Raw genomic sequence first — 16,531 nt, forward strand, 5'->3', positions numbered from 1 at the left:
GTCTTGGCCTTGGAAGGAGCTTTTTGTGGAGATGGAGAGAAGTATGAAACCATGCTCACCAGGTGCACTACAGAATTGATGAGCCCTGCATAGCAAGCCAGTCTTTTCACATCTTCTTAATTCACTATTCCACTAAGCACAATATCTATTCTAAAACTCAAGAAATGACTATATTGTCCCAGCAAACTGAATTAATTTTAACTCAGAAATCATTTGAACAAGATTTAATAATTGTCATACTACACAATTAATTTATACTTACTTTTGTGCTTTATTAAACTAAGGATGAATTGAATTTAGCAAATATTAAGCATCTATTGGGTTAAAAAGCATCAGATGAGGCCCTGGGGATACAAAGACAGAGAACAAAAAACAGTCCCTACCCTCAAGGAATTTAAATTGTAATAAGGAAATTAAACAAATAAATGCAAGATAATTTGAGAAGAGAAAGAGCACTTACAACTTGGGTGCTTGAGAAAGACCTCTTGCTGTAAGAACATCTGAATTAAACAGTGAAAGAAACTAAGGATTCTGAAGTTAGGTAAGGAATGACTATATCCCAGGACTGTGGGTCAGCCCATAAAAAGGCATTGAAGCAGGAGAAGAAATATCAATTCTGAGAAACAGAAAAAAACAAAAACAAAAACAAAAACAAAACCCAGTTTGGCTGAAAAATATAGCCAAATAAAAGGTGTCTGAAAAAAGAAGCAGAAGGCAAGTTGTGAAAGATTTGAAATAGCAAACTGAGAATTTTTGGTATCTTGTTTATACTTGAATATTATCTTAGAGGGAAAGCCAGGAAATTATCATTGATTAGACTCATATTAGCATTGTGCTAAGTACTAGGTATAAAAATATAAATTTAAAAAATAGTCCCTATCATTGAAGAGCTTACATTTTCATGAAAAAAACAACACAGAAAGGAGAGTTGAAAATGGGGTAGAGGTGGAGTAAAACCAAGCCCCAGAGAATCGTGGTGTCTAAGTCTAGAAAGTCAAAAGCATGTGCCATAAGGGAATGAAGGTTGACTAGCCCGGACCTCTCTGCAGAATCAGTGCCTCAGGAGGAACTCAACAATAGAGAAGGGGAACTGCCTGCCACAGGGATGTTCTAAGGTGAGGAGACCCCAGGAGCTTTAGGAAGTTCCATGGCAAGGTAGCAGCTGAGAAAGGGTGGCAAAGTTCAGGAAGTAAAGGCAATGGAAAACAATTGAAATTTCTTGATCAGGGGAATGACTTGATCAATCTAAGAAGCTTATTTTGGCAATTGTTAGGAAGATGGAATGGAAAAAGGAGAGACTGAGGATCCAATTTAGGGAAACTATTATGATAGTATAGATAAGAGATGATAAGGATTGGAACTAAGATACTGGATGTGTGAAATAAAAGCTAGCGATGAAGAGCTGTTTCCAAGATAGAACTGACCAGACTCGACAACTGTTTGAATGTGAATGGGGAGGGAGAATGAAGAACTGAGTCTAACACAATTTTGAATTTGTTGGTTCCCCAAACAAACATGAAATTGTGTAAGATTTAAGGGATAGTTTAAGGAGAGGAGAGCATGATTTCTGAGTCTGAAAAAAGCCTAGCATCCTTCAATAGTTATCAGTTCAACTTCAATATCTACCTCCTAAACAGGTTTTCCCATCTCTACTGCTTCTCTATTTCAATCCATCCCTAACAAACCTATCTTATGCACAGATCTGGGCAAATCACTTCTATGCTTCTATGCTTAAAAATCTATTACTCCTCAGGGTAAATATGAGGAAATCTGTTTAGGAAGCCAGATAGTAATAAGAACTTGTATTAGAACCATGGGAGTGAGAATAGAAAGAAGGATTCTGATGCAAAGTATCATGGATATCATGCTGAAGTATCATGGATAATCACCACGTAGATCTAAAAAGTAAGGGACAGAAAAGAGGCAAAATAGCACCAAAATTTCAGAGTTGGAAGAAGATTTGAATTCTAATGCCATAGACAAAAACAATAAAGTCAAAAGGAAAAATAATTTAAGATTTAAGGGGAAAAGTTATTTTGGGACATGTTAAGTTTGAGGGTTTTGGTAACAAATGTAGGTGATGTTTTGTATAAGTCTGGGGCTCAAGGGAAAAGTTGAAGCTGGGACTACAGTTATAATGAGTGAGAGAAGTTCACCAAATACCTCCCATATGTGAGTTCCTTAATTTGACCCTCATGACAAACCTTTGAAGTAAGTATCATAAGTCTTATGATCCCTCTTTTACAAATTAGGAAACTTAGATTCAGAAAGAAATACTAAAGGACTTGTTTGTGGTCACAAGACTACAAAACTTCTTCCTGACTCCAAGCTTAACTCTCCGTCTTTTCCCCCTTTTCCTTCTTTCCTTTCCCCTCCTCTCCCTTCTGGACCCAGCCTCACACTGAATTAGAGGTGAGTTTGAGCCAGAACCTATCAGGCTTCTAAAAAGATGTAGGCCCCTAGCTATAGCACTAGCTGATGAGTTGGATTACAAGGTGTAGGGTTCCTGCCTGAATGGTATTTCATTCTTAAACACTGCAATGTGGAATGTGAAAGAGAATTCCAAGCCTTGCTGCCAACTTTCCAAAGACTCTAGTCTGCATCCAATTTTTTGTAGCCCTAAAGCCTCTTAAGTTTCCTCTCAATCTTTACTTCTCCAAAATAAATAATCTGACTTTTTTACTTTTCTTTACAAATTTTACTTTTCAGTACTCTAATTATTATCTCTCTTTTTCTTTCTGTCTCTTTCTCACTCTCTATCTCAATGCTCTCTTCTGTCTCTGTCTCCCTTTCTCCCTCTCTGTGTCTCTCTCTTTCTCTCTTCTCTCTGTCTCTCAAGTTTATCTTGTACTTGAGTGTCAGAGCCCAATGCTTTATTGAGAGCTTAAATAAGTTGAACTAGGATGAAGAACATTATAGTGGAAAAAACTTTGAGTCAGAGGATTCTATAGTTATAATGAGTGAGAGAAGTTTGCCAAATTCAAATTCTTCCACTGATAACAAGTAGGAAACCTTGGACAAATAACACAATTTCCCAGGGCCTTACTTTCCACCTCTGTAAAATAAAAGGTCCTGATTAAATGGCCTCTTTGGTGCCTTTCAGCTTTGTGTCTATAATCCTTAGGGGTTTGTGGAGAATAAAGCACTTTTTCCATCTGATAGCATTGTAGACATGAGATTTCTTGTTATAGTTCTAGTAGAAATGATACTATTAGGAAAATACATTTCCTGTGATGCTTTAGATAATGGAGAAAGCACTCCCTTCCCCTACCAATCCTCCAAAAATAAATAAATAAATAAATAAGAAAGGAAAAGGGGAAAGAGAAGTTTTCAAGAAAAGTTTCTCAAGAGAAAGAGATGCTATCTTTTAGAGCAAGCAGTGGAAGGTTCCTAAACCAAAGTAGAATTTGTGGTTCTAGACTAAGTAGGAATACAAAGATAATATATTGGTGAACAGAAGTCCCTGAGGCTTTTGGAGCCATATGACATCTGTGGAAGTTGTACCAATTTAATTAAGTTGTATAGATGAACAAGTCTCTGATAGACACAGATTTGAGGATTATGATGTTAACTACAAAGTGTACTGAGATTGAGAATGCAGAAATGACAAGGACATTGCCTCAGAAGTACCTGGACTGCGTAATCAATATTCAAACTAACTTCGTATGTTCCTGGGCAAGACAGTTTCTCGTGTAGTTATGATGTGTATATTAGCCCAAGGGTTTGTACTAATTTTGAGAAAGTCAAGGGTTCAGAGCAGAGAATGTATTATAAGTTGTACTATATGCAATCATATTACATATTGCCATGTAATTTAGCATGTGATCCATATATATGTATATGTTAAATTGCAAATAACTGTGTAATTTAATGAATGTTGTGTAATATGTATCTAAAACCTGTACATGTGTACTAGTTTCAATTACGGGGACAATAGATTCTTTAACCAGAGAACAACATAGTAGAGATGACTTTGACAAGAAAAGACTACATCTTCCAGAATGTTATGGGAAGACAGTATTTGCAGAAAGCACTAATTAAGTGTGGCTAAGAGGAAAGGGAACCATATAGAATAAAAAGGGGTAGAGAAAAGTTTCTGGTAGAATAGAAGATATAGGAATCTATTGTCTTTAAGGTAAATAGTAGGTTCCTAAAATGTTCTAGCTCAAGGACCCTCTATGCAACACTCCCTACCCTGGAAAAATCTAACCTCTCCCCCAAACCCCCAAACTTTTCTTAGGTTCTTGTAATAGTGGTGCAGAAGAAGAAAAGAACAGGGGCAACAGTAACCCAAATGATGATTCATATTTCCCCTGAACTTTTAAAAGACATTTAAGCCTTAAATTTGAAGTTTTAAGGGAACATAAAATATAAGTACAAATCCCACCTCAAAATAAATCATTTGAAAACTACCTCTCCTTACTTCCTTATAGAGATTCTCAAACACAACAGAAACTGGCAAAGTAAGGGAGAGTTGTCAAGTTTATATCTCAGTTAATATTGACATTTATTGCTTTGTAACTCTAGACAAATCACTGTCCTTGGATAAACATCTCAGAAATTAGGAAAGGTTGCTGAAGATGGAAGCATAACAAGACTCAAATACGGAGAAAAGTTCCTTTTCTACCTGTCATCTCCCCTATCTACAATCTCACTGTTTGCTGGTTACAATGAAAATATCAGGGTGAAGTGGGAAATCTTTCAGCTGTTCAGGTTGCATAACTGCTAATTACACTAAGACCTGGCTTCACATTTATATTATAGTAATCAGTTAATATTTTCCATATAACCTTCCAAAATGAAATAAAATGAATTCATTTTCAGATGGTATTTGTTAGAACTGTAACTGGCAATTTTGATGCCAGTGGCAAGAGGCACAGAAGATACCCTCAAATTATCTATATTATTTATGATTTTTAAACCAATAAAAGTAATTGAGACAAATTCAACTGCAAGGGAGGGAAAATGTTGAAAGAGAAGGGATATTTTCATGTTGTGTGTGTGTATATATATAGATATATATCTCCATATATATGTAAGCATGTAAATATCTCTATATGGATGTATATATACATATATATACATACACATATTATGATTAATATAAGATTTGCAAAGCTCTTTTAATGATCTTACTTTCCTCTCACAAAAACTCTGAGAGGCTGGTGTGATTATTAGTACTATTTTATAGATGAAAAAACTGAGGTGAACAAGGTGGTAAGCAACTTTCCTAGGGTCACACAGCTGAGGCAGATTTGATTGTAGACCTTTCTGACTCCAAGTTTAGTACTCTATCCATTGCACTATCTAGCTGCCTCTGACTAAGTAGTTTGAATTTGCAATTGACTTTTTCCCAAGTGAGATAACATCTAGTTCTTTAAACCCTCATCTGGGAAGTTTATCACTTGGAAGAAACTGAATGAAGAGAGAATGACATTTTGATTTTCTCCTATAGTCGAGTTATTGAGACCCCATGGTGGTGAAATATAATGATCCCTAGCTAAGGAACAAAGGCAGAGAAGCTAGGACACCTTTGACTCAGCTGAGAAGGAGCTATTATTTCTTCCATCCTGCCTTGCCCCAGGGAGGGATGAACCCTTTGTAAGCCTTATTTGATAACTGTAGGGAACCAGAGAACTTCCAAAGCAAACACAGACATTATTCTTTCAGGACTCTATTCTAAGAACCTTTGTACATTAAACTGTGTTTTATTGTAAGGTTCTCCTGCAAGTCCATCACACACACACACATACACACACACACACACACACACAACTCTTCAAAAAAAAAAAAAAAACGAATGCTAAGTGTTTCTAAAGAACTTTGACTCTGACAAAGAACGATCAAAGTATTTATTTGTAGGGTGAAAGGACTCTATTAAAAAATAAATCTTCTGGAAACATGCCTGGAATGTTGCTATAAACAGTATATTGTATTCTTGTCCTTGTTCATCATGTTTATGATGGTAGATAAAGTGATTCTGTTTTCCTTTGATTAAAAAGTTCAAGCTAGGACAGGATTTGGGTTGGTACAACAAGGTCAATTCCCGGAAGCCTTGCAGGTGATAATACTGCAAAAAAACAAGGCAGAAGAACAGCTGTCCCTGAATTCTATCAGAGGCCAGGCTCATTTCAAATGTTTATGAGAGTTTTTCTAAAGGTATCTGTGGCCAAGCTAAAATTAAATGTATTCTCTTATATTAAGAAATCCAAGATAGATGAAGTTCCAGATTCTGTTTGAAGGCATTCATTCAGTCAAAAAAGAAAGAAAATCACAACACTACAAGACTTATCAATGTCCCAATGCTGTCATTGTGATTATATCTATTGTATTTTCTTAATTTTAAAATGATCATTTTAGTTGCTAAGTTGACATAAGTTTGAAAGGTCTGCTCTAAGTGCAAATGACAATCATTATTGTTTCATTATTGTGTTTTGTCCAAAATTGATTATAGTCTACTGTTAAACTCAGCATTGATATTTTAGGTTGTTGATTGCTGTATATCATAATAGAAAGCTAAGTGGATGTATTGGTTTGTGTTTAAAAGACCAGGACTTTTTTGAATAGGAGATTTTGATCCTTGATAAGATAAGTAAGTTTAAATTCAATTCAGCAAATACTTATAGTGTACCTTCATGTTTAAGGTATTTTGCTAAAATTGGGTGATAATCTGCTATGATAGACTTGGTATTCTCAGCCATACAGTGATCCAAGATAGTTCCAAAAGATTCATGATTCACAGAAAGAACTATGCAGTCTGAATACAGATCAAAACATACTGTTTTTGCTTATTTTTTTGTTTCTGTTTTTTTTTTGGTGGAGGGTTCTTTGTGGTTTTTTTCCTTTTGTTCTATATCTTCTTTCACATCGTGACTAAAGTAAAAATATGTTTAATATGATTGCACATGTATAGCCTGTATCAGATTGCTTGCTGTGTTAGGGAAGAAAAAAAGGAGGGAGGGAGAAAAATTCGGAACTCAAAGCCTTATAAAAAATGAATGTTGAAAATTATCTTTACATGTAATTGAAAAAAATAAAATGCTATTTACACACACACAAAAGGCACCATGTAGAGGAAAAATGAAATTATCTCTGTCCTCGAGTAGCTTATATTCACTTTCCATTCTAATGCCTTTAAAGTTTTCATTTTAGGAGACGTTTCACTGAATTTCTCCTGCCTCAAACAAATGAAGCATTACTTAATTTTTTGAAGTTCTTTTCCTTCTCTACACCAATGTTAACATTCAGGAAATAGAATTGCATATTAATGGAAAGATTAATGGGCCACTCTTCTCTTTCTGTCTCTGCAGCTTTTGGAAAGAACCAACAACAGTTTTGAGGAATCAGACTCCAGTGCCACGAAGAGCCCACTGCACTTAGCTGTAAGTGTAATTATGTCAGTAGTTTGCCTATCAGAGACAATTAGACATTTCTTTTAGGCTTTTAAAAACTATGTTTTAATAGAGGAAATATAAGTTTTAAGATGACATTTCATCTAACTCATTTGAAAAATTAAGTTGCTTGTGATGTCTAACAATGAAACAACATTGAATATTCAATATTAAAATCAATGCATATGTGTGTACACATGTGTACATGTGCTTAATTTATGCATGCCCATGTATGTAACTTAAGGTCAGATAGATATTGTAGCATGGTTGATAGAAAGCCAACTATTAAGACAACAGAATTTGGTTTTAATTCCTACCTCTGACTGCATGTCTCTGAGTAATTCATTTACTCTAGATAATTCTACAGAACTGTAAGTTATTGAGAAGGTGACAAGTTGCATTTTTAGAAGGAGTTTCTTCCCTTTACCAATGATAATGCAGGTCAATTCCTTAAATTCTTGAAGGTTTAAGGTAGGTGTAAACTCACAGAAACACAAAGACTAGTACAATTAATTGTGCTTCAACATTCAAAGTCTTATACACACTCTGGGAAGTTATCAGAACATTCAGAACATGCACAATAGCTTTCAGTACAAATTTGTGAGAATAAGATGAAATATATATGTTTGGAGTAGCTTTGCTCTTCCTGCTACTTGAAAGCAGAATTTCAAAGGTGCATCGCAAATCTCACTACTCACACAGTTCTTACCGAGGAACCCTTGTCTCTCTTGTATCCTTTAATGTTCTCTCTTTTTGCACAAAACAGCCCATGTCAATAAAGTCTGTCTTTGTTTCCTTATTCCTAACTGACCACAGAAAAGGAAATAACAACTCCAAATAGCACATAACTCTTTTCAAGTTTTTGTTCATGAATAGGTTTAGTTTCATACTTTTTCTTTTGTTTGTTTGTTTTTTCTTTTTATAGACTGAGCCTCCCTAACTCTCCCAAAATGTAAATACAAGAGTAGAGGACACTCCAGAGCCAGACCTTCTCTGTTTCTGATTTGGGCTCATTTACTTCTCCTTAGACAGTCTTTTAGCCCCTCTTTTCCCAGTATTTCACCATATTGATACAAGACATTTTCTCTCCTGAGTTTTGATCCCATATTATTAAATGCCTGTTGAACATTTCAAACTGACTGTCTCAGAGTCAAGATTGATTTCAAAATTAATGTGTCCAACACAAAACTTATTTTCTTTCTCCATAGACCCAATTCTCCTCTAAACCTCTAGATTTCCATCAAAAGTACCATTATTCTTCTCCTCCCTTCTTGTTCTATCCATTCTTCACCCTAACCTCCAACCTGCTTTAATTCTATGTTATATCATTTCTTCATTCTTGCTTATATTGAAGGAAATCAAAAAAGAAAGGAAGCAAAAGCAAGAAGGAGAGCCAGTTTATTTAGGGTCTAGTTGGATATTACATATGAGTTATAAAAGAAGTGATCCTTAACTTTCTGTCTAGATTCTCCCTTAATGGTCTCTGTTTGATAAAAATAAATAAAAAATGTTCACTCTGTCTTTAGTGGGGATGGCAGAAAGGGGAAAGTATCTAGTCCTCTACCTCCATTAGTCACTCAGTAAATGCTTTTCTATTAACTTGCCCCCCCCCCAAAAAAAAAGGTTTGATGCCTCTTTACTTAGTAAAACCCAAAGACTTGTAAGGGCACTTTAAGTGACTAACTCATTTTGACTATTATAAATACTCAAATTGAAGCTTACATGAATTGGTGCTAAGTGAAGTGGAGTAGAATTGTACTCAGCAACAAGAAGATTATGTGATGCTGGATGTGGCTCTTTTTCAACAATGAGATGATTCACACCAACTCCAATATACTTGTGATGGAAAGAGCCATCTGTACCGAGAGAGAGAATTGTGGGGACTGAGTGTGGATCACAACTTGGTATTTTCACATTTTTTGTTGTTTCCTTGCTTTTTGTTTTCTTTCTCATTTTTTCTCCTTTTTGATCTGATTTTTCTTGTGCAGCTTGATAAATTTGGAAAATGTGTAGAAGAATTATACATATTTAACATATTTGCTGTCTAGGGGAGTGGTGGGAAGAAGGGCGGGAAAAAATTTGGAACACAAGGTTTGGCAAGGGTGAATATTGAAAACTATCTTTGCATATATTTTGAAAATAAAAAGCTATTATTTAAAAAATAAATACTCAAATTAACTATGAAGGACATATAAAGGAAGATGCTATCTGCATCCAGAGAAAGGACAAATAAATAGAAGTCCATCTAAAGTAGTTTTATGCACACATACACACATTTGTGTTTAATAGTAGCTATTCTCTGGGGTGGAGGAGAGAAAGGAATGAAGGAAAAAAAGGGGGGATACCTAAAGTGACAAGGGAAAGGATTATGTGTTTATATTAATATACACAGTCCCTAAGATAATATCTATCTAAAATAATTCATTCATTTGTCAGCCATTTATTGAGTACTGTAAGTTTAAGAAGATTGAGGGGGTACAGAAATGACTAAGACACACGCCCAAACTTCACAAAGCTTAGTAGCATATATTAACATATCTAGATATGTAATCTGAATTGTGTGCAAATAAACACTTAGAATTGAGGGCATGATTATTGGGTAGTCATCTATTTGACAAGCATTTATTATATATCTTCTGTGTGCAGAATACTGTGCTGATTATTAGTGAGTAATACAAAATGTGAGTATTGTAGTTGAATGAATGAACAAATGAATAAGCTAAATGTTTTGGGGGAGGAGAAAGGGCATTTGGGGAGTTTGATTGAATGTATAAGTACTGAAGTTCTTTTTTTAGTACCAGCTATTAGTGCCATTTTCCTCCCCAATATAGACTTCTTAGGGCAGTCATCCCTTTTTATTCTATTAGGGGTGACTTTAGGAGGCATATAGAGTTATCATTCTCCTAAATAAAGCATTAATGGTCATTATAGGACTCAATTTGGAAGATTTGCTATCTAGAATATCAATGCATAACTATTGTGAGATGATAGAGGCATTATACCTTGGGCATTAAAATCACTTGATGTCCTTTAGCAATACAGAAAGGGCAGGCAGGTGGCAAACTGGATAATTTAATGATGGACCTGAAATCCGGAAGACTCATCTTTCTGAGTTCAAATCTGACCTCAAACACTTAACTAGCAGCTCATTTAACCCTATTTGAGTTTCCTCATTTATAAAATGAGCTGGAGAAGGACAGGATTGAAACAACAGCAGTGTGGAAATGACATTCAACCTAGTCAGCAAGAATAACTAGTTAATATAAGAGGTTACCATCATGGAGGAATAGGGGGATTTTTTTTCCCATTCTTCTATGTCTCCTTGGCTTCCCCAGGCCACTCTCAGGTACCCCACAGAGGAGGGCAGTTTTTTTTGCATGTGTGACCACTCCACTTACCCCTTTAATTGAGCACATACTTGATGCCACTTGTCAAGTATTTGCTTGAGCTGCAAAAATTGCAGCTATGTTAGCATGTGTTTTCTCTCACCTATAAGTCAGAGTTAATATGCTTTGTCATGAAGTTAAGTGAATTCCAGAATCTTCAAAAAAATTCATTATTTTTTCTCAGTTTTTTTTAATCATTTAGTAGTTAATGCTTAATAAATTTGAAATAGGGAAATGTACTGTAAAAAATATCCATAGAATGGAAGTCGAGAGATATGGGTACTTCTCTTGGTTCTACCTTTAATTAGCTATGTGATGTTGGAGAAGTCATACAATTTCTATGAGCCCCATTTTTATTCTTTAAAATAACCAAAGTCAACCTAACTATACTGTATTATGCCAACTTACTGTGTATCCAGCATCCCCAGAATCTGCTCCCTATGTGTCTTTCTTTACCTGACTTTAAATTGGATAGCTTAATGGGCAAGTTGTGATATATAAAAATATGTTGTTTCTTTTCTAGATTAATTGTCTGCTTGAATCATCCCCGGCCTTCCCTTAGTCAAATAAACGGTCAAAAAATTTTTTCATCTAAATGTTTATTATCTTTGCTATAGAGAATGATAAAAATAGAAATAAAAATCTTTGATAGTGGGACCCAGTATCTTGAAACATGTTAAGATGTTTGAATATATATATATTATTTCAGGTTAGTGATAGTACCAAATTTAGACAATAAACTGGGTGAAATTTGGGTTTTGGACTATCTGTTACTTCTGTTCTTATAGTCTATTAAGATTCCATTAACTTCTCCAGAATTTCATTTTAAAGTATCAGGAGTCCTTTTGTATTCTTTAAAGAAGGACACCTATATGGAAAACCTTTCTTTTACCTTTAGATATATTCAGTGTTTATCTTTTTGTAAGCATTATTTCTCTATGGATCATAGATTTAGATATAGAAGGTACATTAAAAGCCATCTTCCATTTTTACAGATAAAGAAACTAAGGGAGACTTAGTGATTTGCCTAAGATTATACAGTAAGTGTGAGAACTGGATTTGAGTCCAGGTCCCTTGACTCTCCAAGTCCAATGTTCTTCCCTCTATGTCATGATGGCTTAAAATAAAGTATTTGAAGTCATGAATTTAGACCTTTAGAAATTTATTTTAGGACCTTGAAATATCTATAAAGGGAAAAATCATCAAACTAGCAGTAGAATTCCAACTATAATTTTTGAGGGGGGGCTCTGGGGCAGCACAAATTCCACACTAAGTAACATAAAATGTCCCTCATCAACTTTTAAAGCCCAGCCAACTTCCATGAGTGAAGACAGCATTCAAAGGTGGGAAGAGGAGGGTTTGAGGGCACATAGCTAGCATGAGAAGGTATTCACATGGGATGTGCCTCCAGAAGGAGAAAAAGGAATATATGATTGCTTCCAATTTTAACTAATTCTTCTTGATGACTGCATAATAAGCTTTCTTAATGTTACTTAGGGACAACAAATGCTTTTACTGTCTTTGAAATTTGTTGTCTAGGGCCAAAGCCACTCTACAAGACTAAGAAGGAGAAAGGACATCAAAATTGGTAGTCATTATATCTTCTGTGATTTAGGAAATTGAGGGGTTTTAAGAGGCAGAGGAGAGGAAGAACATTCTGAGCATGGCAGATAATTTGTTCAAAGGTATGAAATGAAAGGTAGCTTGCAATGTAGGAGGAACACTAATAGGTCAATTCTGGACAATGTAGAGTATACAAGGAAATCATATATAATAAGCCTGGAAAAGAAGGTGAAAGCCAAAATTACAGCAGAGAAATTTATATTGCAGGAGCAATAAGGAGTCACTTATCAGACATGATCAGACCTGTGCTTTAGGAATATTACTTTGGCCACTATGCTGAGCTTTAATTAGAGAAGAGAGAGATTTTGAGTCAAGGAAAAGAATCTGGAGGCTGTTGAAGTGCTACAAGTAAGATGTGATTAGGAGCCCAAGGTGTGAGTGAAAAGAATGAGATGGGGAGAAAGGCAAGAGATGTCATGGCAGAAGAATTAACAAGACTTGGTAACTGAATAGATATGAATGGAGTGGGGAAAATCATGGGGAATAGTGGATGGAAAAGGAAGAATTAAATTTGAAAATGTGAATTACTAAAAGAATAATGATGCCCTCTCCAGAAAGAGAGGATATAGGAAGTGAGTGGAATTTAAGGAGGGTAGGATATAATGAGTTCTGTTTTAGAAATGTTCCCTCAAGGCACATTATTCATGGTGACAGGAGAAGGGGGATATGTTCCTAATATCTGTATCTGCTGCAAGTGATTGTGATGAGGGCATTTTTAATCACTATACAACTGTTAAATATTCAACTTACATGGCTGTCTTCCTAGGTGAAAGCAGAGCTAAATAGAGCTTTTTCATGTTCTATAATAAGAGGCCGAACATTTTTAAAATAGGTAATGCAAACAATATTAGTACATTGTGCCTAATTCCTATGGGGTCCTTTTGAGCACTAATCAGTCTTGGACGTTTGAGTAAACAAAATCCTGTCCTAAAGGTAATAAAGGCAGTTGGAAACAATATAGAAAGTATGGATCTCTGCTGGCCAGTCCACTACTGCAATCCACTAATGGGCTTTAACTTGCCTAGTGGGAGAATCTTGGGAGAAGTTCTAACTCCCATCATGGAGACAGGCTTGATAGTTTATAGACAATGGCTTGCAGTACCTAAGATGTAAGTTTAACTCCTGTCTCAATACTTTATATGATGAATCACTCAACCTCTCAATCTGTTTCTTCATTTGTAAAATAATGATAATGTTAATATCTAACGTGATTTTAGTGAAGGTTAATTGAGTTTATAGCAGCAAAGTATACTGCAAAATTTAAAATGCTATTTAAAGCTATTATTACTATGAAAAGATTCTCTTCTCTCCTTTCTTCCCTTTTCTTTTTCCCTGGTTTTCTTCACTCCCCATTTCTTTTTTCCTCTCTCTGTATGGGCTTTTTCTCTCGATGAGGTAGGGCAGCATTCAAGTTCATGGGAGGAAATTAATTATTTCATGCTTTGTACCTTAGCAAGGGGCAAATCTTTGTCTTTTGACTTGAGAAAGAAGACAATTGATTCCATATTCTTTTTAGGGAGATTCCTAAAGGCTAAGTCTCTAGGAAGAAACTGACACGTAGGGGAGCCATCAGTATCTATATCATGTGGAATATTCTACCCAAAGTCTCTCTCCCTTCAGGGGCTTCTCCCTGAGTAGAATCTGAAATTATCCATCTTTTGTCTGCATTTTCACTCTTGAAACTGAAAGGCAGAAGATAAAGCTCTCTTTTCTTCCAAACACACTAAATAATCACTCTCCTCCAATGATGAGTCTTGTGCAAGTAACCTTGAGGACCTGGTTGGTTCACAAGTATGAGAGTGTATGAGACCTGGACAACTTTTAGTTACATGTTCTTGGATTATTAATCTTACATTGGTTTTCCTAAGCTTTAAGAAGGGAATCATATTACCTACCATCATTCCCTTTCACAGTTTTTATGAAAAAGACTATTTGTAAATTCTAAGACTATTATAGAATGTGAATTATTCAAGGATCACAGATATAGAGCTAAAAGAAAACTTGGAAGCCTTTTAGGCCAACTTACTCATTTTATAACTAAGTAAACAAAAGTCTGAGGTAAATTGACTTGCTCAGGATCTTATAAGTAGACTTATTTACAGGTAAATAGCTACAGAAGGAATTTGAACTCAGTAATATTTGCAAAGTATATTAAAAGCACTTGTAAATTGCCTTTTTAAATATTCAATCCTCTTTCTGTGAAAATAATGATTTTAAATGTTATGGGTCTCCTTAGAGTCTCAAAAGATTACAATATGGCCCAATTTCTGTTCAATTACTTTAAGCACCTGGTATATGCATAAGGGAGACAAAGTTTTGTTTTGTTTTGTTTTGTTTAAGGACAGTGGTCCTGCCCTTGCAGAGTTTATATGATTTGTAAATTAAGAGTATGCTAAATTGAAGGATCAGATTATTTTCCTCTCCTCCCTCTCCTCACATTATAATTAAAAAAAAAAAAAAAAAACCTCGGGACAAAAAAAAAATCCTACTGGTATGAATCCTATAAACACATAGACTGACTCCCACACTTATTTAGCTAATATAATCCTTTGGGGAAATGATTTATTGATATAGGAGAACTAGAGTTCCCCTTATAACTTTAAAATACTATTTTTCTTGTATTCAAATAGTAATTGTAATGGAATACAAACAGCTCCTTCCAAGGTTGCTATTTTGGGGCAGTAGTATTGTTTGTTGTAAAGACTACATTTTGGGAGTCAAAGGACTTATATTTTTGTGTAACATGCAAGTTATGATAAAAACATATGTACTATCTTTGTCACAGAATGACCATGGGGAAAAGCATTTTCCATAAATGTTCAAGTCCTAAACAAGCATGAATTGTCATGTACTTTAGTAAATTCTTATATGTTCTTACAATGTTCTTCTTGTTCAGTCATTTCAATAGTGTCTGATTCTTTATGGCCTCATTGATACTGGAATGGTTTGTCATTTCCTTCTTCAGCTCATTTTATGGATTAAGAAACTGAGGCTAATTAGTGTCTGAGTCCAGCTGTGAGCTCAGAAAAATTGGTCTTCCTGACTCTGGGCCCAAGCTCTGCCTGTTGCGCTGCCCTCCAATGTTCTCACATTGGGCTTTGCATTATTGAGGTTGGCTCGTTTCTGAAATTCTTTGCTTCCATCTTGCTAGGCCTACAACGGCCATCATCAAGCCTTGGAAGTACTTCTGCAATCCCTTGTAGACCTGGATATCAGGGATGAAAAAGGCCGAACAGCTCTGGATCTAGCAGCCTTTAAAGGACACGCAGAATGTGTGGAGGCGCTCATCAATCAAGGAGCATCCATCTTTGTGAAAGACAATGTTACCAAAAGGACCCCACTTCATGCCTCTGGTAGGTGCTGTCTTTTCTTGGGAGAGGAGGGAAGGGGATAGAATGGGAGAAATTGTCTAAATAGTGGATTCATTGGTTATTCTTGCCTTGTGGTCGGCATAAGCTTTTTGTCAGCATCTCTTGTCCCCAGAAGAATCAGTTCTCTTTCTCTGTTCAGATCTTTTCTATTTCTGGTATTTTTTTTTGTTTTTTTTACTTTCAGGTAACAGTTATAAAAAGAACAGTAAGGGAAGTGCCTAGCACAATATGGGATAATAATAACATCCCTTAGAACTCATTGAGTGCTTTCAGTTTACAAACCTCTTTACAGATATTATTGCATTTCATCCTCTGGAAAGTAGGTGTTAGCTCTCCCATTTTTGTGATGGGGAAACTGAGGCTGACAAGTATTTGAGCTCATTAGATTTGAATGTAGATGTACCTTGCTCCATATCTAATACTTTACCCACTACAATGCCTCAAAGACAATACGCATAGCCCCACAATATCTATATACCTAATGCTTAGTGGATAATGAAATATATTTAAGAGAGTAATACAAGAGATGTATCAGCAAGAAAAAAATAATGTTAAGGCAACTAGGGGATTCAGTGGATAGAGCCCTGGGAGTAGAATAAAAGACCCAAGTTCAAATCTAGCCTTGGAAAAGTCATTTAACCTATTTTTGCCTCAAACCATTGAAGAGGGAAATGGCACATCACTCCAATATCTTTGCCAAGAGTCATGAAGAGTTGGACACAACAGAGCAGCTGAACCAATGTGCCAGGAATTGTGCTGA

General features: G+C 35.5%; 1 protein-coding gene across 11 annotated transcripts in view; it reads left to right on the forward strand.

Annotated features, from left to right (window-relative positions):
* The window catches only part of ANKRD44 (ankyrin repeat domain 44), a 344,895-nt gene that overhangs the window by 298,954 nt on the left and 29,410 nt on the right, over positions 1 to 16,531 (forward strand). For all 11 annotated transcript variants that reach the window (XM_051985956.1, XM_051985957.1, XM_051985959.1 and 8 more), the window contains 2 exons: positions 7,311 to 7,382; positions 15,552 to 15,753. In XM_051985956.1, coding sequence (XP_051841916.1) covers positions 7,311 to 7,382; positions 15,552 to 15,753 — 274 coding nt within the window. The remainder of the gene's footprint in view (positions 1 to 7,310; positions 7,383 to 15,551; positions 15,754 to 16,531) is intronic.

The sequence above is a fragment of the Antechinus flavipes genome, chromosome 3 (genome assembly GCF_016432865.1).
Source record: "Antechinus flavipes isolate AdamAnt ecotype Samford, QLD, Australia chromosome 3, AdamAnt_v2, whole genome shotgun sequence".
NCBI lineage: Eukaryota > Metazoa > Chordata > Mammalia > Dasyuromorphia > Dasyuridae > Antechinus > Antechinus flavipes.